Below are 23,954 nucleotides of genomic sequence, written 5' to 3' on the forward strand. Positions count from 1 at the left end.
ATATCTTGTCTCTTGTCATAAAACAACCAAAAATCAACCATTATAATTACCAAGGGAAGGTATTTCTCACCGTAACTGAGTGTTCAGCAGAAGCTATGCAACTGTAGTGTGGGAACATGAAGATCCTTCCTATTTTCAGCCTTTAGGAAGTCCAGGGACATGATGCTAAACCCTTTGCTGAACTCTTGAGTTCTACTCAGAGGTAGCAATGGTTATTGGGAAGAACATGGACACTTGATATGAGCTTTGATCCTAGTTCAACAACTTAGAAGTTAAAAGATTTTGATTAAGACCTTTACAGATTTCATGTTTTATATATATTTTTACCATGGTGGCACAATTAACATTGTGTTTTCTTAATCTGTTGACCTATTTCTCTAAGAGACTGCAAATTTAGAAGTCCATGTGGCCACTTCATTTATCTAGGTATTCTATAGTTGTCTTCTCAGTCCCTGGCACATGTAGTTGTTCAGTATACATTTATTGAATTTGTCTGAACTCTGATTGTTTATTAAGCTAAACTGCAATAAGAAAAAGAATAGATTCAGTAGGGGCATTGTCCAATTTACATGCATAGTCACACACATAAGTGTCCATGAAATAAAATTTCAGACTGGTAAGTAAAGAAAATTTGGATTAATGTTAACTACATGCATAATTAATTCATAAGTTATTACAAACATTCTTTTGAGGCAGCTTGCTTTTTTCCAAGTATCTATTTGGAATTGTATAGCTCCCTTCACCATGGCTATTAGTTTTATGTTAAAAAAATCAGAATCTTACAAGGGTTATATTTTCTAAAAGAAACCAGGCTATATCATTTTAATACCTATGTTCAAGGGTCATCCTTTAATTATGAATACTCTTTCCTTAAAAATACTTAATCAGCCTTTTAGCCAGAACAGCCATCTTCCAAAAATTTGTCAAATGAACAAAACAAAGGGACAGAGAAGAGGTACCTGCTATATGTTCTCTAGACCTTTTAGAAGACATGGAGTTTGTCTCTTTGGCCACATACATGCAAATCTACAAGAAAGGTAATACAGTATACAGCAAGAGAATGGGCACTGTCCAAAAAGGATGCCCTGCAAATGTTACCATGGCAAAACTGGACGATCTACAATGTTCCACAGCATGCTGTTGTTCTTGTTGCAAAGAAGTTAAGGGCAAGATTCCTCACAGAAAATTAATGTATGTATAGAGCATATTAAGCATTCTAAGAACTGAGATAGCTTCCTGAAGAGTGTGAAGGAAAATGATCAGCAAAGAAGGAATCCAAAGAAAAGGTACACTTGGGTTCAACTGAAGCGCCAGCCTGCTCCACCCGGAGAAGCACACTTTGTGCAAACACCGGGAAAGAGCCTAAGCTCCTAGAACTCACACTATGAATCATGGCTTGATAGGTGTAATAAAAAAATAAAAGACCTCTGGACCATAAAAGAAAAAACAAAACTTAATCAAATCTCTATTTCTGAATTAACTATCACTTCATTATTGGTTTCATTTCAAACCTCACTCATGTTGTATTTTATAACATTTTCAATAAAACATCAATACTGAAAAAAGAGCTTTATGAAAAAATCACATATTTCTGCTTAAATTTATTTTTTCTAGGGAATATGGGTGTTTCCCAATATTAAGATGTAGGCATTCTTAAAAAGTTACCAGCAAAGTTAATTTTCTAAATAGATACTACTTGATTCTAAAATCAATGTGTGGTGTGTGTATGCCCTCAGAAAAATCATACACTACATATACATTTAAAAGAAAATAAAATGGAAAAGTATTCATATATAAAGACCTATAGAATACAATAATGAATCTCAAAACAGATACATTGACTGAAGATATGTACAATTATACTGAAGAAATGATGATGTAAAGCATTAGAAGATTAAAGCAATAGCTTTCACTTTGTGGTGGATGTTTACTTTCCCTTAAACAAAACACAAAATCCATGCAGCTTATAGTCACTAACAGGACTTGCATTTTGTAGGATGGTGGCAAACATATTAACTATGTGAGGTCATTATAAGTGTCTGTATTATGAATGTAAATTATGTTGTAAGAATTACATTGGTTAAGAGGATTTACATATTTAGATTTTCTTTTAACCTTAGCTTTTTTGAATTAAAAATGATCAAAGGTAAGGATCTTTTGTGCAAAGTGACTTCTGCAATAATTCTCTGGAAATATCTGAACTATTGAAAAGTAGTAACTTTACTGGCTTAGAACAAGGATGCCTCCTCAGAAAGTGATTATCATTTATTCAGTATAGGTCCTATAGGTTGCTCCTAAGGCTAGGAGACATCAGAGGGTAGGGGCTCTATCTTGTCACCTAGGACAATAGTACATACTGACTAGATGCTTGGTGTGCTTTAATTTAACTTTTAGTGCATTAAGTAAATATGCAAATCCTCTTGAAGTTCTAAACTGTGCCTGTGTCTAAATTCATTAAGAATCTGGGATATCTAATTTTAAATGTGGATATGAAAATAAGTTTACTTTGGACAAGTCATTTTGACTCATGGATGGACATTACTGTTAATTCAGCTGGAAATTTAGGAAAAGTATTCATTGCAAGTAAGATTCCTAAAGTGCACAATGTATTTTTAAAATCTGTTTCATTTTAAACAGTCTTTGCTAATTTTTTTAAAAGCTTGAGAGGTACAAGTAATATGATGATGACTTAAATGTGATTAAAGAGAATTTAGAATTTTCAACATATCAATTAAAAAAGAAAAATGTTTAAAATATCTTTGACTTGAAAGAAAGACTAAAATACTGGGAACAATTCTTGAAGTGAGTAAATGGTTTAATCACTGCTACCTCTATGAAAACAAAACAAAACTAAAATGTTCTCATCCAAAATAGCAAATGAAATATTTTCTTCTTCAACAGTAGATTCACTGAAAGACTTAGAGATTTGGCGAGATAAAGAAAATCACATTAAAAATATACATGAGCCAAAAAAAGCTGCTTAATTTAAAATGACAGTTTGTCAGCTAAGAAGAGGTTAAAATGATTCAGTGATAATTGTCTTGAGTTTGTACTAACAAAGTAGTAACAAACTAAACTTCTCTGATTAGAAAATGCTAATCTTCTCAACTCCATATTAAACCACAAAGAGCAACAGCTCTTCTCATACCCTCGTATTTCTCTTATACCTACTCAAGCCAAAATGTCATCCTTTTTTATAAAAGAAAATCAAAGCCAAATGGTAAAAATGCAAAGATTTGGTTAGACAAACAGTCACAATTTCAGTGGTTTTTATCTGCAGCATGCCGAGCAACCAAACAAAGCCAAGATATTGTCCATCTCTTTGACAGACAAGAGCCTCAGAGGTCCAGAGTGACATGCCCGAAGGCTGGCACGTGATTGGACTAATTAAATTAAATAGCAGGAAACAGCTTTTCCATATGCCACTGCCCGGCCACACACAAACTGTAACAGTAAATCTTTTATACTAGTCAAGGAAAAATGTAACCATTAAAAGATATACAGTATCAACACACCATCCAAGAATCAAAAGTTACATATCCACATAAACTCCCTGGGCCCAGACTTTAATGTCAAATGTCTCAGCACTTCCTAATTCACTTTAGGAGCCATCAAAAGCCCATGCTAATTAAAAAGGATGAAAAAGAAACCCCTCCCAAGGTTTACCAACACTTTAACTTAGGCCAATATTTTGATTATGTTAAGGGCACATCTTACATCAAATTAAATAAAAATTTCAACACTTATGAATTGAAGTTAAAATAAAACCTGTTGCTCATTTTCCACCACTTATGTATCCTACCTTCTCATTACCCAACTGAAAATTAAGAGATAAATTATTGTTCTAGGCTTTTCTTCAAGACAAGATTATTGTAAATACATCCATACTTTCATGTTTCTAGAAGACTTTTCTTAGATCAGTAGGTGCTACTGACTTTATTTTAGCATTGATTTCTGATGTAAAGGAACAGTAATTGTCACCTTAGACAAAGAAATACTGAGATGGAAAAATAAAGACAAGTAAACTGCTTCATCACAGGGATCCAGAATCAGAAGATTGCAAAGTAATTTTAGCGACAAAGAAAATTCAAAATCAGTGCAAACCATGGTTTATCTGTTTAAACAGAAACACTAAATATATAATATACAAACTGTAAATGGTATTCAATATTTTTAGTACAAAAGATCATTTATGGTAGTTATTCAGATATTATAAATATTCCATTATTCATACTTTCATATTTGAATTTAAAATTTTTCATTAGATTTATTATTCCTTACTATATGAAATGGTTGACAATGAACCATGATCTAATAAAAGTATGGCATAATGTTTAACTACAAAAAACATACCTAATTCATGGGCGTTCAATATTACACAGGAAAAGAAAGAAAAAGAGAAAGAGAGGGAAAGAGGGAAAAGTTAACTCTTTACGGTAAGATTTGGAAGGTTGCTGGAAACTAGTCAGTATTACCATTTTTAACTTGGTTTCTTCCATATAACTGTAGGGTACCAAAATGTCATCATAAGTACACTTAGCTTAGCAATGTACATTCAGTCTGTATTTGTGTGTATGTGCCAGAAATCTATAAGCAATTATTATTATTAGTATTCCCCATGTCTGCTTTCAAAATTAATGTTTGAATGTAAAGATAACCAAAATCCAAGAAATTCAAAGCTTAGGTGTGAATGGTCAAGCCATATATAACTGACTTGCTGGAAGCCAGGAAATGACCAACTTTCAAAGTGAAGCCAGTCCTAAGAGTGAACTGAACCTAACCCCCTCCCAGAACCCCATCTGCAAACAGCTGTATTTATCTCTTACCACCTATACCAAAGCCTAGTCTCCCACTCCATCCTCATTCCTGCCCCATGGTACTGATCTAAAATTGGTAACTCCCTGGGGCCATTCATCCCTGTAAACATTCAGGACATTCAATAGAGGCTCAGAGAGCTCACAAATTAGTGAGAGAGAAAAAAACAGGCTGAGAGTCAAGGCTGCTCTAGATCTGCCCTAACAAAACTTAAAATTAAGTCTTGAAATCTTCAAGTGATCAATAGTCTTTGAAGAAAGACAACAAATTTAAATTGTCTGTCACGTAATGAAAATTTACCAGACATTAAAAGGAGCAGGAAAACAAGAACCACATTCAAGAGAAAAATTCAGCAGAAGACACAGCAATGGTAGGACAGTAGAATTAACAGAAAAGGACTTTAAAATTAATGCAAAAAATATGTTCAAAGACCAAGGAAAACATGAATATAAGGAGGATATAAATGGAAAAAATATAAAAGAACCAAATGAAACCTCTAGATCTGAAAATTATAATATCTTAAATGAAGAATTTATTAGATGTGATTAGAAGAAATGTATTCACTAAGAGAAAAGATAAGTATGGCAATAGAAACCTTACAAACTGAACACAAGGAGAAAAAGGAATAAGAAAAAAAATCTATGGAGACTTATATACTGGTGAGACAATATCAAGCTGTCCACCCCAAGTGTAACTGGAGTTGCAAAGAAAAGGAGAGAAAGAAGCAATTTCTCACTTTTCCCCCAAAATAAGAAAGTATATAAGCACATGCAAGAAGCTCAGTGAAAGAAAACTTCATTAAAGCAATCATAATAAAGTTGCTGAAAAGCAATAATAACAAAAAATCTTAAAAACATGCAGAGGAGGAAAGATACACTACCTTTTTATTTTTGGACTTGCTATAAAGCAATAGTAATCCAGATTTTGCTGGACTGTTATAAAGCTAGACATGCAGATCAACTGAATAAAAGGAAGAGTTCAGAAGTTTGCTTACACGCATATATGTTCAATTGATTTCTAACAAAAGGCACCAGAACAATTTAAAGGAACAAGGATAATCTTTTCAAAAACTGGTGCTGAAAATTTGGATACCTATGTAATAAAATGCACTTAATTCAGCCTTTACATCATACACAGAATTATATGGCTTAAAATGATTCTTTGATTATATATAAAACTAAACTAAAAGAAGAAGCATAGAAGTAAATCTTTCTTGATAAGACCTTAAAATAAGAAATAAAGAAGAAAAAAATTGATAGAATGGGGTACATCAAAATTAAAACATTCTGCTCTTCAAAATAAAAACAAATGATAGGCTGGGGGAAAATATTTGCAACATATAAATCTAGAAATAGATTGTACCCAGAATGTATGTTACTCCTGTAACCAATAATAAAAAGACGAACACTCCAATTAAAAAACATGGAACATAGCTGAACTGCCAATTTACCAAAGAAGATATATAAATGGCCAGTAAGTAAACAAAAGGTGTTCAACATCATTAGATATCAGAGAAATGCAAAATAAAACCACACGGATTCCACCACGCATCTGCTAGAATGCACAAAAATATCTGATGGTACCAAGTGTTGGTACCAGGAACTGTCATATGTTGATGAGAATGCAAAATAATAACCAATCAAAAGTGATTTGGTAGTTTCTTTTTAAAGTTAAATGAATACTGAGAATTCAACTCAACAATTTTGCTTCTAGCTAACTACTCAAAAGAAATAAAGACAAATGTCTACAAAGACTTGTAGAGAATATTCCTAGCAGCTTTATTCATAATACCCACACCTGGAAGTAACCTGAATTTCCATCAATTAGATAAATATATAAACAAATGTGGCATATCCGTATAATGGAACAGTATTCAACAATAAAAAAAGGCCCCTATCACTGATACACACATGGATGGATCTGAAAGCATTTTCTGACTGAAAAGGCAAAAAAAAAAAAAGAAAAATAAGTCCAGATAGAAAAATATCACAGACTCTTTTTGTATGATTTATTTATATGAAATTCTATAAAAATGAAAACTTATGCATAGCGACAGAAAACAAATGATAGCCTAGGGCTGAATGGAGAGTACGGTAGGGGTTTGATTAAAAAGGAGCAGAAGGGAACTCTCTGAAGTGATATAAATATTCTAGGTCTAGACTGTGGTGTCTGTTTGCCAAAATGTATCAGAATGTGCATATATGATGAGTAGGTTTTTACATGTGAATTATACTCTAAAATGTAGATTAAGAAATCAGTAAGATTTGGGGAGGTAAAGTAACCAAGATATAAATCTATTTTAAATGTTTAATTATGTAATTAATCTAATTTCAAATTATTATTGGAAAAAAAACTCAAGAACATTAGAATTTGGACTTTTTTGAATTCCTGGACCTCTTTCTGGGAAAATTTTTTGGATCTGCTACCATATCTAGAAGAATATTATATTGAGATACAACTGACCACTGTAACCATATAAAGGTATAAAATATACAGAGACACTTAAAATTTGTATGGGTTAAGAAAATAAAAATAAAGGAATAAAGTTGGATATGTTCACAAATCTGTCAGATGATTCAAGAGTAAAATAGAAAAACAAACATTTGAAATATGTATCAGAAAACTGAATGTTAAATTTACTTTAATTTGTAAAGCATAAATAAAGTACATATTCTGTAGCACCACCATTGTGACCAAAACGTGTAAGGTGCTAAAAATATAGTGTAAAGTAGGCTCATTCTTCATCATAATAAATGAATGTAATAGAGAGAGACTGATGACTACTCAAAATCAGGGAACATTTTGCTTAAGATCAAGGACTCATTGCAGGGTTTCTTGTTCCGAGATGGAACAAGTTTAACACTGATCCAATTGAAGATAGTAGGAAAAAATCCTCCCACCTCAAAAAAGATTGTCACAGCATTTGTTAAAGAGAAAAGACACACAGAAAATAAGACGGGAGACAGAGGCACTGAACAACACATTAGAACAGATGGACATAACAGACATCTATAGAACACTCCACCAAAAAGCAGCAGGATACATATTTTTGGAGGTGCATATGGAATATTTTCCAGAATAGATCACATACTAGACCACAAAAAGACCCTTAGTAAATTCAGAAGGACTGAAATTGTGCCAACCAGCTTCTCAGACCACAAAGCTATGAAACTGGATATAAATTATGCAAAGAAAACAAAAAGGCCAACAAACACATGGAGGCTTAACAACATGCTCCTAAATAATCAAAGGATCAATGAACAAATTAAAACAGAGATCAATCAATATTTGGAGACAAATAAAAACAATAACTCAACACCTCAAAACCTGTGGGATGCAGTGAAGATAGTTCTAAGAGGAAAGTATATTGCAGTACAGGCCTACCACAAGAAAGAAGAACAATCCCAAATGAGCAATCTAAACTCACAATTAATGAAACTGAAAAAGAAGAACAAATGAGGCCCAAAGTCAGTAGAAGGAGGGACATGATAAAGATCAGAGAAGAAATACATAAAATAGAGAAGAATAAAACAATAGAAAGAATCAACGAAACCAGTAGCTGGTTCTTCAAGAAAATAAACAAAATAGAAAAACCCGTAGCCAGACTTACCAAGAAAAAAAGAAAGTCTATTCACATAAACAGAATCAGAAATGAGAAAGGAAAAAAATCACTATGGACACCACAGAAATATAAAGAATTATCAGAGAATACTATGAAAAATTATATGCTAACAAATTGGATAACCTAGAAGAAATGGAGAACTTTCTAGAAAATACAACCTTCCTAGACTGACACAGGAAGAAACTGAAAATCTGAACAGACCAATTACCAGCAACAAAATTGAACTGGTAATCAAAAAACTACCTAAGAACAAAATACACGTACCAGGTGGCTTCACCACTGAATTTTATCAAACATTTACAGAAGATCTAATATCCATCCTCCTTAAAGTTTTCCAAAAAGTTGAAGAGAAGGGAATACTTCCAAACTCATTCTATGAGGCAAGCATCACTCTAATACCAAAACCAGGCAAAGATACCACAAAGAAAATTAGAGACCAATATCCCAGATGAATAAAGATGCAAAAATACAAACCGAATTCAAAAATAGATGAAAAATATCATCCATCATGATCAAGTGGGATTTATTCCAGGGATGCAAAGGTGGTACAATCAATATTCAAAAATCCATCATCATCATCCATCACATCAACAAAAAGGACAAAAATCACATAATTATCTCAGTAGACACTAAAAAAGCATTTGACAAAAGTCAACACCTATTCATGATAAAAACTCTCAACAAAATGGGTATACAGGGCAAGCAACTCAACATAATAAAGGCCATATACAACAAACCCACAACAAACATCATACTTAACAGCAAAAAGCTGAAAGCGTTTCCTCTAAGATCAGGAAGAAAACAAGGATGCATACTCTCCCCACTTTTATTCAACATAGTACTGGAGGTTGTAGCCATGGCAATCAGACAACACAAAGAAATAAAAGGCATCCAGATTGGTAAGGAAGAAGTTAAAACTGTCACTACTTGCAAATGATATGATATACATCAAAAACCCTAAAGACTCCATTAAAAAACTATTAGAACTAATAAGATTCAGCAAAGTTGCAGGATACAAAATTAACACACAGAAATCTGTGGCATTCCTTTATACTAACAACGAACATGCAGAAAGAAAATCAGGAAAACAACTCCATTTATAATTACATCAAAACGAATAAAATACCTAGGAATGAACCTAACCAAGGAGGTGAAAGACTTTACCCTCAAAACTACAAGACACTCATGAGAGAAATTAAAGAAGACACCAATAAATGGAAATACATCCCATGCTCATGGAAAGGAAGACTTAATATTGTCAAAATGGCCATCCTGACTAAAGCAATCTACAGATTCTATGTAATCCCTATCAAAATACCAACAGCATTCTTCAATCAACTAGAACAAATTGTTTTAAAATTCATAGGGAACCACAAAAGACCCTGAATAGCTAAAGCAATCCTGGGAAGGAAGAATAAAGCTGGGGGGATTATGCTCCCCAACTTCAAGCTCTACTATAAAGCCACAATAATGAAAACAATTTGGTACTGGCACAAGAACAGACACACAGATCAATGGAACAGAGTAGAGAGCCCAGTTATAAACCCACACATATACGGTCAATTAATATACGATAAAGGAGCCATGGATATACAAGAGGGAAATGACAGCCTCTTCAACAACTGGTGTTGACAAAACTGGACAGCTACATGCAAGAGAATGACACTGGATCATTGTCTAACTCTGTACAGAAGTGAATCAAAGACCTGAATATAAGTCATGAAACCATAAAACTCTTAGAAGAAAACATAGGCAAAAATCTCTTGAATATAAACATGAGCAAGTTTTTTTCTGAATACATCTCCTCAGGCAAGGGAAACAAAAGACATGTACACTCCTATGTTTATCGCAGCACTATTTACAATAGACAAGATATGGAAGCAACCTAAGTGTCCATCAGTAGATGAATGGATAAAGAAGATGTGGGATATATACACAATGGGATATTACTCAGCCATAAGAGGAAAACAAATCCTACCATTTGCAACAACATGGATGGAGCTAAAGGATATTATGCTCAGTGAAATAAACCAGGTGGAGAAAGACAAGTACCAAATGATTTCACTCATTTGTGGAGAACAACAACAAAGCAAAACTGAAGGAACAGCAGGAGACTCACAGACTCCAAGAAGGGATGAGTGGTTACCAAAGGGAAGGGGTTGGGAAGGATGGGTGGATAGGGAGGGAGAAGGACATTAAGGAACATTATGATTAGCACACATGTAGGGGGGTCACAGGGAAGGCAGTATAGCACAGTTAAGAAAAGTAGTGATGTTAAAGCATCTTGCTAGGCTGATAGACAGTGACTGCAATGGTGTGTGGGGGGCGGGGCGCAGACTTAATAATATGGGTGAATGTCATAACCACAGCGTTGCTCATATGAAATGTTCATAAGATTGTATACCATGATGGCTTAAAAAAAATTAAAGAAAAGCAAAGGCACAAAAAAGTAGTACTTTTATTTCCTGCTGACTCCAAAGAAAGGCAGATTCTAATGCAAATGAGATCTGAGAATCTCCTTCAGGCTAGTAGGTAAGGCCAGTTTTCTAAATTTTGCTTCCTGATTGATGGCTTTGGTACTGATAAGGGCCTGGGAGTTAAGGGACATAAGAGCTTATCAGAAGACCATCTCCCTGATCAATATATTTTAATACATTCTTTGGAATGAAATCATGTTGATTGCTCATACCCAGAGTTGGTTTAAATTTGAGTAGTTGAAATCAGATTTCTAAGAAAATGTGGGCTTCTTTCACAGTAGTGAAAAGGAGATAGAAAGGGAGTGGAGAAGAGGCAGAGTCATACACTCACAGGGCTTACCAAAGGCATTGTGCATGTAGTTCCATGTGGGAGAAATGAGGGTTGCAGCTGAATTAGTTCTGGACTGCCTCCTATGGTGAGGTGGGGTGCATATGTGAGAATATATTGTTATTTCTATGTGTGCTCAGACATGATAAAAGGTAGGGAAACACTGTTCTAGGTTTCTTTACTTATTGAAGAGAAAACTGTTTATGATTAAAAAGTTAAATTGAATATGAGATAGATTCCTTCCAAGGAGAACAAAGTTACTAAAGCTCTTGTAATGTTATTAATAGCAATTGCTATTTTCACTCTGTACAAATTTTGCTATCTAAATAACATTGTTTACAGAGACTAACCTGTTTAAACCTCACAATACTCCAATGAAAATGTTACAATTGTTAAGCACATTTAACAAATGAGAAAACTGAAGCTTGGCACAATTCAGTTTTTTACTCCAAGTGGAATTGTTAGTGGATATTGAAGTTGTTACTCCTACAGTCTAACCAAAGAATCAGCATTGTAAAAATAGTTGCATCTATAAGGCTGTTCCACACATGGATCTCAAAAACAAGAAATGCTACTGTTCAAGTTTGATGCATATGTAGTCAAAGCCACACATCAATTTCCATGGTCAGTAATAGCTTTCTTCAGTTAAGTATACATAAAGATGAGGTTGATTTACTCTTAAAGATTAATATGAATCATTTTGTCTTCCTTCCAAGCTCCAGCTTTCAAAAGTTATCTGTGGAATACATGAATATTGAAAAACTGACACTCTAAAAAAACCATGAAAATCATTTGATAAACTGTATTTTTATCTAAAAATGTATCAGATAGAAGTAATACCAGTGATTTATCTAAAATAATAATTATGAAAAATCAATTAAGTTTCAGTAATATCAAATTATAAATTCACCAGGAAAATAATTTCCATCATTTACCCCTGGCTGAAAGTGAAAATTAAATCGTCACTATTATTGCTAGAGCCAGCTTAAATAAAATATTACTAATGAGCACAATCAGCACAAGAAATAGTCTAACAAGTAAAAAATGATTCTACGTTTCACACAGAAAACAAAAGAGAGTCTGTAATCATGATCTGGGAGAAAATGTCCTTTGCCATTAAGTAATCTGAATAAGAGAAATATAAAACAAAGATCATTCAAATGAAGTTTAATTGAGCACTTCACAGGTCCCTTGTGTGGTGCTAGGAGCACTGTGTAATATATTTTCCTGGTTTCAATGGCAAAAGACATAATGACACACAGGTAATGATTAAAGAAAAGTTACATGGTAAATGGTATGGAACCGTTCCAAGTTGATTAAAGAGTTCAGGTAGGTTGGGGAAATCAGAGACGGCATAAAAGAGAAAAGCAGAGGAGTTTTGGAACAGGAAGTTAAAAGCTTTCTAGAGAGGGAAAAAAAACCTGAATGAAACTCATGAGATAGAGCTCCAAGCTGGAAATTTGCTGTGCATGGTAAGTGATTCGGTTAGATTGGGAGAGATGAGTGCTTGGTCAGTCTAAAGGGTTATGAGGGCTGAAACTCCATGATACCATTTAGATGAAACAATTAGGAAGATACTGTAGATTATTCCATAGAGAATGAGAAAATGGTATTGTACAGCAGGTTAACTGAATCAGTCTGTGATGTGGAAGGAGGTTGTTTCAGTGAAAAAGGACTTCCTTTTAGTATTAATTAAGGTAATGACGAGGGAAAGCAGAGCCAAAGAGAACGTAAAAGGATATGATGGCTTGAAATCAGGCATAGGAGTACCAACTGTTTATAGGAGATAAAGGACAGAGATGATCAAGGATGATTTCATCAAAATCAATCCAGTGTCTGAATGGTGGTTCCATTGACAGAAAGGGTAAAGCAGGAAAAAACAACACATTACAGATGATGAGTTTAACAATTTTGAGATACCAGTGGTGCAATAAGTGAATTGTCCTTATAGTATTAATAAAACATGTGACAGACTGTGAGTTGTCTTTAAGGTAAAGAAGAAAGAGACCTTGAAACCCTTAAACCATTTAAGACCCCGCAAAACTCTTCTAACACTCACATTTTATGCTTCTATGTTAGACTGAGTAACATAGCAACAGAAAGATATTGGCAAGAGCAAATATTCATTTGCTCAGGTTTTACAGGCCACTTATTTTCAAAATGATGTAGCGAGATCTATTAGCATAATATAAAATGAGAGGAAGGTGATCTAAAACAGCAGTCTGCAATAGAAAATGTGAGCTGAAAATGCAAGAAACAGATAAAATCTTAAATTTTTTAGAAGCTACATTAACAAAGCAAGACAGGTAAGTTAATTTTGACAATATTATAAAACTTAATATATTAAATTTTAATATATTTTATGTCATGTCTATTATTTAGATATTAATATATTTTTATACTATGTCTTTGAAATCTGGTATGTATTTTACATTTACAGCATATCTCGATTTGTACCAGTCACATTTTAAATTCTTAATAGATACATATGGCTACCAGTTGAACAGTACAAATAGAGGGGTCTCCTCAGAAATTCTGTCCACGGAGACACAAAGAACAAAGCAAAAATGTGAACATTCGTTCAACATAAAATTTAAGTGCAAAGTAGACATAAGTAAAAATGGGTAACTAGGGTAGACTTTCAGAGTCACATAAATGAAGAAAACTGATTTAGTTTTTAAAGGTTACCAGACAAAAGGCATCTTTTAATGGAAAATAAACAACATTTTCATATTAGATATAATAAGCATCAAGGTTGTAGCATTTATGTGATTACTGGGAAGACAAAAAGCAGCATCTAAAAGTAGGAGGCAACAAGAGACCATAAAAGGAATGGCAGAAAAGCAAGACCAAAATCAACTAGAAATGAGGGAAACAGAGATAATGCATGAGAAAATGGAGTCCAACAATCATTAAGTTCATTTCTCTTAAAAATAACTCAAATGCAAGGAAGAATATTATAAAAAATCAGTGTCTATAACTCACAATGGATCACAGACCTAAAAGTAATAGCTAAAATAAAAAAACTCTTAGAAGAGGGCATAGGTGTAAATCTTTGTGATACTGCATTAGGCAATGGTTTAAAAATGACATCAAAAGCATAAGCAACAAAATAAAATAATAGATACATTAGACTTTAACAAAATTAAAAATGTTTGTGTGCATCAAAGGACACTACCAAGAAAACAAAAAGACAAGCCATATATTGGGAGAAAACATATATTTCATATATATCTGATAATTTGCAACTCATATTTCAGATATCCAATGTCCAAAAATAAATTTAAAAACTCTCACAACTCACTAAAAAAAAGACAAACCAGCCAAGTAAGACATGGGCAAAGAACTAGCATAGACTTTTTTTCCAAAGAAGACATACAAATGTTTAGTAAATAAATGAACAATGTTCAATATCATTAGTAACTAGCGAAATAGAAATCAAAACAACAGTGAGTTAGTATCTCACATCCACCAGGATGGCTACAATGGAAAAAACAAAACAAAACAAGACAGAAAATAATGAGTGTTAGCGAGGATGTAAAGAAGTTGGAGCCCCTTAAATACTGCTGGCAGGAATGTAAAATAGGTTAGCCGCTGTGGAAACCAGTTTGGTGGTTCCTCAAAAGCTAAAGTTACCCTATGACCCAGAAATTTCACTCCTAGATATATACTCTCAAAACTGAAAAAACTTGTTAACATAAAAACTTGTATAGGAATGTTCATAGCAGCATTACTCATAATAGCCAAAAGCAAAAACCAAGTGTCCATCAACTGATGAATGGATAAATAAACTGGTACATTCATACAGTGGAATACTATTCAGCCATAAGAATGAAGTCCATATGGGTGAATCTTGAAAATGTTATGCAAAGTGAAAGAAGCCAAAGATGCAAAAGGCCACATAAAATATGGTTTCATTTTTATGAAAAGTCCACAATAGGCAAATCCACAGAAACAAAAACTAGATTAGTGATTACCAAGGGTTGGAGGGAGGAGGAGATGGGAGTGGCTGCTTAATTGGTAAAGGATTTGTACTGATGAAAATGTTCTGGAATTAGATAGTAATGATGGCTTAACAACGTCATGAATATACCAAAACTCACTCGAACATTTTAAAATGGTTAAAATGGTGAATTTTATGTTACATAAATTTTATTTCAATGAAACAAAAACAAAAACAGAAAACAATATACAACAAAAAGCTCAGAACTTGTGAAGAAAAATAATTTGCCAGGTCTTGGTTGATTAATACTGTATAAATAGGCTAAGAAATTATTTAAATTAGAAGAAGTAAACAAAAAGGACAACACTATCAAAGAAGCAATAGAATAAACTTTAGCTGAGTTAAAATGCAGATGAAACAGAACAATATACAAGCGATATGAGAAGGTGCATTTTGGAAACTGAATTGAGAGCCCAGGGATTGTACAGAAAAGCTGTTAAAAATCAAGCCCTATTTCAGAAAATGGTTTAGAGACCCTGGCCATCTCCAGAAAACTATTTCTGAGTCAGATTCTCCCCACAAAGGACTTAAAAAATGTAGATGCCTGGGCTCCCTGTGAGGCCAACGGAATCAGAACCTCTAGGGAGATGTGGTCAGAATCTGAATTGTCAACATCTTTCCTCAATACGATTTCTATTCACCTTTCAATTGGCAAACCACCCAGGAGTCTAACACTCAAGACAAATAACCAATTTTTTCTTTTCACAACATTTTATACAGACTACTTTAGTTTCAAAATGACTATTAAGTGCATTCTTGAAGACAGGTCAAAAATGTTTTTAAAAGGCAGCATCCTGATAGCTTAGAAACTGGAGTCTCTTAGCCTTGGTTGGGGAATGCAGGTAAGAAGTGGCAAAGTAAAGTTGAAATATTTTCTCCTTCTCATCCCCAAAAGTTAAACACAAGTGCAGTGTTTAACACTCTGTTTCACCCCATCCCAGGACTGACTCTGATAAGAAAAAAGAAAAACACAAATATTCATGATTCAAAATGGTTGAATGTAATCTGTACAAGAATCACATCTCTCACTGGTGAATCAGAGAAAGAGTCATGATGTCCCAATTTATAGCTATGATTAAGAGAGAAAATCGATTCAAAACAGTTTGGAAATGCTGATGGTGGGGGTGGGAGGAAGAGGGGGAGAGAAAAAGAGAGGAAGGGACAGGGAGAGGGAGAGGAGAGAAAAAAATAGTACTAATGATTTAATAAACTTACACTTATAAAAAGAATTGTTCCATAAATACAGTGCAGTGGTAAAGGCTAAAAACGAGGATTCTGGTGCCAGAGTACCTGGGTTGAGATTAGAGCTAGACTGTGTCTGACTGGGTGACCTTGACCTTTTTTAACTTCTCTGTGCCCAAGTGCCCTCCTGTCTACAATGGGACAATAATACCTTCCTGTCAGGTTGTTGTGAAGAGTAGATGAGTTAATAAAGTGTAAAGTGCTTAAACAACAATACCAGATATATTGCATATTTACAATAGTTCAAAATTTGTAAATCAAGATGGTCCCCAAAAGTTGTCTGGTGTAAATTTTAGAGTCTACAAGCCTTACAGAAGTTATTATAAAGTAAGAATAAAAACCTTTTAAAATCTAAATAGAAAAGTTCTGAAAAGTCATATTCCCAATATCTTGTTTTATTTGCCTAAGTTCTCTGATTGCCCTCCCGTATGTTCCCTTAAAAACCCAGATGGAGGAATTATCAATAATAAAAGGACTGGTAATCTACCTCTCAAACTCCTTCTGTTGCCTCTCCAGCTTCCTGATTGTAATTGGTTATAATTTGTAGACCTAGATTAGTTACCATTGTTAATTCACAATTGCACACCCACTGCATGCTTCTGTTACTGAAAGAAAATCACAAAGAATTGCCAAATTAAAAAAAATACTGTTGTCTACCTGCATGTTTAGTATTAGGTTTCAAAAAAACAACCACAAAAAAGCATTTAGTGTCTGAATGCCTAATCCTTTAGGGAAAAAAAAAAGTATGAAACAACAAAATTTTCTTAAAGACCATCTTTCTTTGAAAATCTATGATCTATAAAGGTAGCTGTCTCCATTTTGGCCTCCATCTTCACCAATGAGAAGGTGGCTTTTTACTGCCAGGCAAGGCAATCTAATGGTTATTTACTGAAAATCCTGGCAAAACCTGATTTTCTGGAAAAGAAATTTCTAATAGGAAATTGATGTTTTTTATGGAAACAACTACTTTATGCTTTGGAACTCAGATATACAGTATAAAAGAATAGATACTTCTGACTCTTAGTTCTGAAGATCTCTCTAGCACCAAGTTAATCTTTTAATTTTACAGTCCAAAGGCAATTTTCAGGAAATTAGGATGGGCATTAATGGTATCCCCACAATTCTGAACAATTAATCAAACATATGGCATCATGGAATGATAGTCCACTTTGCAATAGTCAATGATATTAGCTCCAGAATTCTTAGCAACCTAATAGGATATTGTTATGATTTAGAGTAACTTTAATTTGTATAACATTACTGAGGTTAGATTAAGGGAATCAAAGAACATAAAACAATTGTCTTTAACCTACTGAACTAAATCTACAGTAACATATCATGAAGTATGTATTAAGTTTTGCTGGCAATCGACCAGAAGAGGGGTAGGGTATAGTCTGGCCTGGCCCATGAGATGCCTATGGTCCAGTTCCCTTTACCTGAGCTAGGCTTCCTGTTCTTCACACTAGAATTATAACAACTGTTGCCATATATAGGAAAGTCATCTAACTACTCTTTTCTCTTTAAATTTATGTACTGTCATTTCATACTTGTAGGTCAGGATTTCACTGCAATGGATATTAACTATTGTGATACAAGAAAAATTATTCATTTAAATATTAACTGAGTGTTTATTATATTGAAGGGATTATGGTAACTTTAAAAAAATTTTTTTTTAAGTTGAGTAAAGTTAGGAACTGACTGCCATCTATTTATATAGAATTTTATATTTAGAAGTTGACATCAGAGATGATAATATATCATGAAAAAGGCCACACTGGGAAAATGAAAAGGCAACAAATTTTACATGTGTTTGCAATTTGATAATGACTCATGTAAATGGTTTAGAATCATTATTGTTGGATTTATTATTTTTCATGGCCTTAAAAGTAAGTGCTCAAGATATCTTTATTTTTTTATTTTTCCACAAAAAATGGCAATATATTTTGGTATATGAGACCTAGTGCATAAGCTTCGAATTCGATTAAATATATCAAGTTTACACAAAGCCAAATGTATGAAAGGGGATCTTTTAAAAAAAACTTTATTTGAGAAAGGAAGAGACTTATAACAGAAGGCAAGAAGGGAACATACAAACAATATATTTACAACACAAAACAAGAGATCACCTTCAAGGGTGTAAATTATAATAAATACAGTAGATTTTAAAAGACATTTATCAATTAGTTCTAAGATTACTTAAATCCAGCTTTCCTTTTCACTGGTTCCAGGTAGTTTCTTGATTAAATTCAAAGACTATCAAATTCAAACAATTAATGTCCACCAACTATACTGATGAGCTCTCTCAAATGACATTATAAAAAATAGGTTTTTTTTGTTTGTGATTACATATCTTTGAAGTAATATTATACAAAAGTCTGCTCAGCCACATGTTCCTCCCCAAATAAAATGTATTTTAAAAGATGCACTATCCCTTTTTTATGAGTTTGAAAAAAGACTTTAAAGAAAATGAATATTTATGAGATGGAAAAATATACAATTTTATCTTAGAAATGCCATATTTTTAATGCAAAACAACTGACAAAAAGTCATTTTTTAAGTTGAAGGAATACACTAACCAAAATATGTTGGTAATAGGAAGTGTTGCCTATTATAGCTGTTTGTCAAATTATCAGAAGGACTTTCATGATACGGAAATGTTTTAAACTTTCTAGTTATGTTAATTTAATTTGAATGGAGACTTTTTAAAAAAGGATAATGTATCTTTAGCAGTGACTTTCTTTAAGAAATATTTTTAAATGTCACAGCAAAATGTAAACAACACGTGCCAATAACATACAGTTGTACAATGTCTACATATGGCAAAACTGCTATATCTCCTTTGAAACAGGATACTACACCTTAAAATACCTCGGATTTAGAAATATAAATATTTCAATAGAAAAAAACCTCAGAAAGATCCTAGGTCAATTTGGATTATCCATATTAAAGGAGTCTTAATACAATGAATCCTTAACTAGCTTAACAAAAGTAAACCTATAAAACAAGGTAAACATATCAAAAGGGAGTATGAAGGAAATGTTTCAGTGAAAAGCTTCCTTAACAATTTCCCTACTTGCGGTGTTATTTTCTTAGACAATAAATCAATTCATAGAGTGCTCTTTAAAGACAGAAAGAGTAAAACACTATCCTCCGTTTTTTTCCCCTACATTCCTCAGTGCATGAATCACTTGGACTTCCTGTTTCCACAAGGCATTTCCTGTTCAGCCTCCTAGAATCAGTTTTCTGAAGGAGAACAGCAGGAACCTGACAAAGAGCTGACTTAAATAAACAGTCTTCTGTTGCCTTCCAAGTTGTTAGTATTTCTTAGCATCAAAGGACATGGTCCTTCTGAATGTGCATTATTTACAAGTAGATTCTTTTGTTAAGCCTAACTTTCCTAATTTGCATTTGCCAAAATGCTATGGTACATGCCATGTCATTATGGAATTATACTTAAGAGATCCGAGCAATAAAGGTTATAAAACAGGATACACCTTTTCTTTTTTTGGAATATGATTTTGATTTCATGTCAGATAGTGATCATACTGTTCCTGTGTTTTCTATAACTGTAGCTACAATATAGTATTTGATAGGATCATAATGCTGTACATCACTTCTTGCCAACATTGGCATTTGCTCTTTTTGATCTTTTTCAATAGACAATGTCATCAAATAACACAAGGCAAAATAAAATGAGCAGTGCTAGGTGAGACATAATGTAATATTTAAAATTGTGCTGTACTTTGCGTCTATATATTTAAAACCACCTCTATTCCTAATATTTTCAATTGCAATTTATACAATAACCTAGGACTACTGGCATGATAACCAGAAGATTTCACTAAACAAAAAAGAGAGAGGAAGGAAAGGGCAGACTACCTTTAACAGTGTTCAAGACTGTAGTATGATACATTATGTACAATAAAGTGAAAATTGATCTCTATTTATCAAAAAAAAAAAAGAATCAAGAACTAATAGAATGTTTCATTGATCAGACTGGGAAACTATATCCAGCAGTCACTGATCTCAACAGACAAGCTAAAAACAACAGTGAGTCGTTTTCCTTAGATGTGATTCTTGTGGCAGGCTTTGAGATGAACTTAAAGCCTATTAATTACTTAGATACTTAGGTAGTATAATTTTAGTGTAACAGGTATTTCCTTACCAAATGGAGTTGCAGTGAAACCTTAGTATCTATATATCTATATATAGATCAGTATATAGAGAGATCTATGTGTAGATACATCTGCATTCATTAGAATCCTTAAACACGAAACCCCAATCATTCAGAGATAGAAATGGATAGGAAATAACATTCATTTACCAAAACCTGCAATGCATTTCATAGTCAGATAATGACTTTGATTACAAATCCTGGAGCTAAATCTTTGCCTATTACCTGTTGCATAAAAGCAGCCTGCTCCCCAGATTCCATTTCCTGGATCTGAGCATCTTCATCACTGTCCACTGGTTCCTCCTTGACCTTCACAGCCCCAACTTGTCCCAATGTGTCATCCACACAAGCACTGCTGTCGCTCCTAGTGCTGTTGCCACTAGAGGGCGCTCTGTCTTCCTGCATCGCCTGGTCCCCCTGAAGCTCTTCCTCGGCTTCCTCCAGGTGACTGCCTGGTTGCTTCAGTTGTTCAATAGATTTCGAAAGCAGCTAGAAGAGAGTGTTCAAAGGTTCAGAATTCAATAGTTCTTGGTGGTAACAAACAAGCAAAATACACTTTGGTTTCTAATGGCTCGAGTTCAGTACACTCTGATTTCTAACCTCTGAACATCAGTTTCAGAATGAGTTTGTATGGGACAACTTCCTCAGTAATAGTAAATCCGAAGCAGCCCCATCATTTCCATGTTGTATTGGTGTTGCAGGAAGGGAATGAGGTCTTTAAGTGTTTTTTTTTTTTAATGGATTACACTTCAACACACTTAGAAAATGGTGGGAAAAAGTAAATAAACTCTTTCTGTGGAATCCATGAAACTTTCACAAAGACAAGTTGTACTGAGTCACTTTAATCCTTAAATAAACCTGGGCATATTTTTCTCAAAAGAGGAAATGTAATGGAAATAAAGGACAAGTAATGAAAAACTTACAGAATCTTGTTTTCAACAAATGTCAACCACTATAAAAGACAGAGCACACATACCAATAGTTCTTCTTGTCTATCTAATTTTCCTATATCTAAGTGGGCAAATGATGAAACACCTTCTTCAATACACTTAAAAAACATGTGAATTTTGATTTTGAAATCCTTAACCTTAAAAAGAATTAGGATCAAAAAAATTTTTAACAGCACTAAAACAACAGGAGTTCTTTTTTTAACTTGAAAATCATTCTTTAGACCCTTTATTTTGTAAATTAGATCATAATCTTTCAAAGTGTATGAGTTAACTGCTCCATGATTTAAAACAAAAATAACACAACACACCTAACTTACACAATAGCAAAATACTATACAGAGAAGCTCAATAAGCCGGGAAAATACTCAAGATGATTTCATCTCACATAGGCCTTTTGTTTCATTTGACAATAACCCTATTGACTGATCATCTCTAGATCTTCAATTGTGTTTTCAAGAGTGGTTAGTGTTTTCTGCTGAGTCAGTACCCATGTAAGCAACATGCCAGTTATTATAATGAGCAGCACACTTAGAATACCACCACTAAAATCATGCCTACAGATTTTTCTATGTAAAATTCAAGTTTACCTCCCACTCACACCTACTTAGGTTTGGAAACTAACCACATGCTTTAGAGTGAAAATACATAAGTACTCAACCTCTTCAGGCTTACGGACTTTCCTCCAGTCCACATAACCTCAAGTGGCCCTGCATACCGATGAAGCCCTGCGATTTCACTGTCGGTAGAATTATTGGCAAGAGGAAGCTACAACCACCACCTGCTGAGCACGAGGACTTTCCTGTTGTTAATCCTCTCTTTCCCAGTCCCAGTGCCAACCTGGCCTCTCAGTGCTTTGACCTCCTGGCTTCCATGGTCTTGTCCTTGGCTCTACCTCAGCTTCCACGTTGTGATCACACCCTAGCCCTGGGATTTACTGGTAATGGGGCACTCTCCTAAATCTCGACTTCAGACATCATTACTTCTGACCCTTGACTCTCAATTTTCCTCCAAGCTACTGAGCTATGACACTCCCATTGCCTCCCATTCCCTCTCATCCCCTCACTTCTCTCCTTGCTGGACCAGGCTCCATGAAAAAAAAATCACTCCTTTACAGACAAGTAAGACTTCTTATCTTGGTTAATACTAAATCTCTGCCAAATGCAAGCAGCTGAATAAGCTAGGAAACAAACCATCATGCTGAGTATTTGTCTTCAAATTCATGATCACTGGCCCTCAGTGCCACCCAACAATCTTACTCCATTTTTCTAGTTAATTTGTTCCCACCCTGTCCATGACTATTTCAAACTACTTGCTCTCTCTTCAAACCTCTCATATGTAGACCTTTTCCTCACTCTCTGCTGATACCTTCTCTTCTTATTTCACTGAGAAAGTAGATGTCTCAGAAGAGAAACCCCACATCCTGCTCCCATCACACTAGCCAAGGTGTGCTACTCTCCTGTTCCATTGAGAGCAATGTCTGCACTCCTCTCTCAGGCAATCCTCAGCTTACACCGTGGATCCCATCCACTCCTACAATCATCCACTCTGCCCTCCAGCACACATTTCCCTTCTCTGCTGGAATATTCCCATTTGGACACTTTTAATTATCATCATCCATCTTGAGCAACACCTCCCTTGAGCTCCCTCACCAAACACTACTATGTACTTCCCTTCACAGGAAAGCTCCTTGAGTTACCTCTCTCCATAGTCTTTGTTTCTCTTTTCTCATTCTCTGTAGAATTCATGACAACTTGGCTTCCATCCACACTATTGGACTGAACTTCTCTTGTTAAAGTCAATAATGACCATAAATGACAAATCAAGTGGCAATTTAAATAGGATATTAATAGGAATTGGTGAGGGTAATGCATTATTTAGTAAGGGTACCAAGACAAACTCAGAGTGTCTTTGAAGGTAAGAGGCTGATATTACTTGGTTGGTGCATCCACAGATCAGACAAACTGTGTGTTAATTTACTGGACCTATAATAACCTATAGATAGCAAGTAAATGCCAAGTGCTCACAGAATATATCATATGTACATTTTAATAGGAAATCTGAAATCTGGCCTGTTAATGCTTTTCTGAGGTCATTAAAGTACCCAGAAATCTCATCATTTGGCCGATGAATCAAATATCGTATTTACATCAAAGATACAGATAATGTACGTGAAACTGTATAATAATTTTTAGTGTGCAGTAAAGAAACAATGCCATTGGTTCCAGTCAGTTCCTTTGGCTTCCTCTGCACTTCTCATGTACAAAAAGGAAGTGTGAGGGGAAAAAATGCCAGAATGAATAATGCTGTGATAACTGGGCAAGAAGGCCAAATGGCCAAATGATC

At 34.2% G+C, this 23,954-nt stretch overlaps 1 protein-coding gene across 9 annotated transcripts in view; it reads right to left on the reverse strand.

The window, feature by feature from the left end:
• Positions 1–23,954, reverse strand: part of HDAC9 (histone deacetylase 9) — a 938,800-nt gene that overhangs the window by 349,498 nt on the left and 565,348 nt on the right. For 6 of the 9 annotated variants that reach the window (XM_073238732.1, XM_073238734.1, XM_073238729.1 and 3 more), the window contains one exon: positions 18,513–21,150. In XM_073238732.1, coding sequence (XP_073094833.1) covers positions 20,836–21,150 — 315 coding nt within the window. In that variant the 3' untranslated portion in view covers positions 18,513–20,835. Of the gene's footprint in view, positions 1–18,512; positions 21,151–23,954 lie in introns of those variants that run through there. The other 3 variants (XM_073238726.1, XM_073238727.1, XM_073238728.1) reach the window with 1 other exon arrangement.

Source organism: Manis javanica, chromosome 6, assembly GCF_040802235.1.
Source record: "Manis javanica isolate MJ-LG chromosome 6, MJ_LKY, whole genome shotgun sequence".
Taxonomy (NCBI): domain Eukaryota; kingdom Metazoa; phylum Chordata; class Mammalia; order Pholidota; family Manidae; genus Manis; species Manis javanica.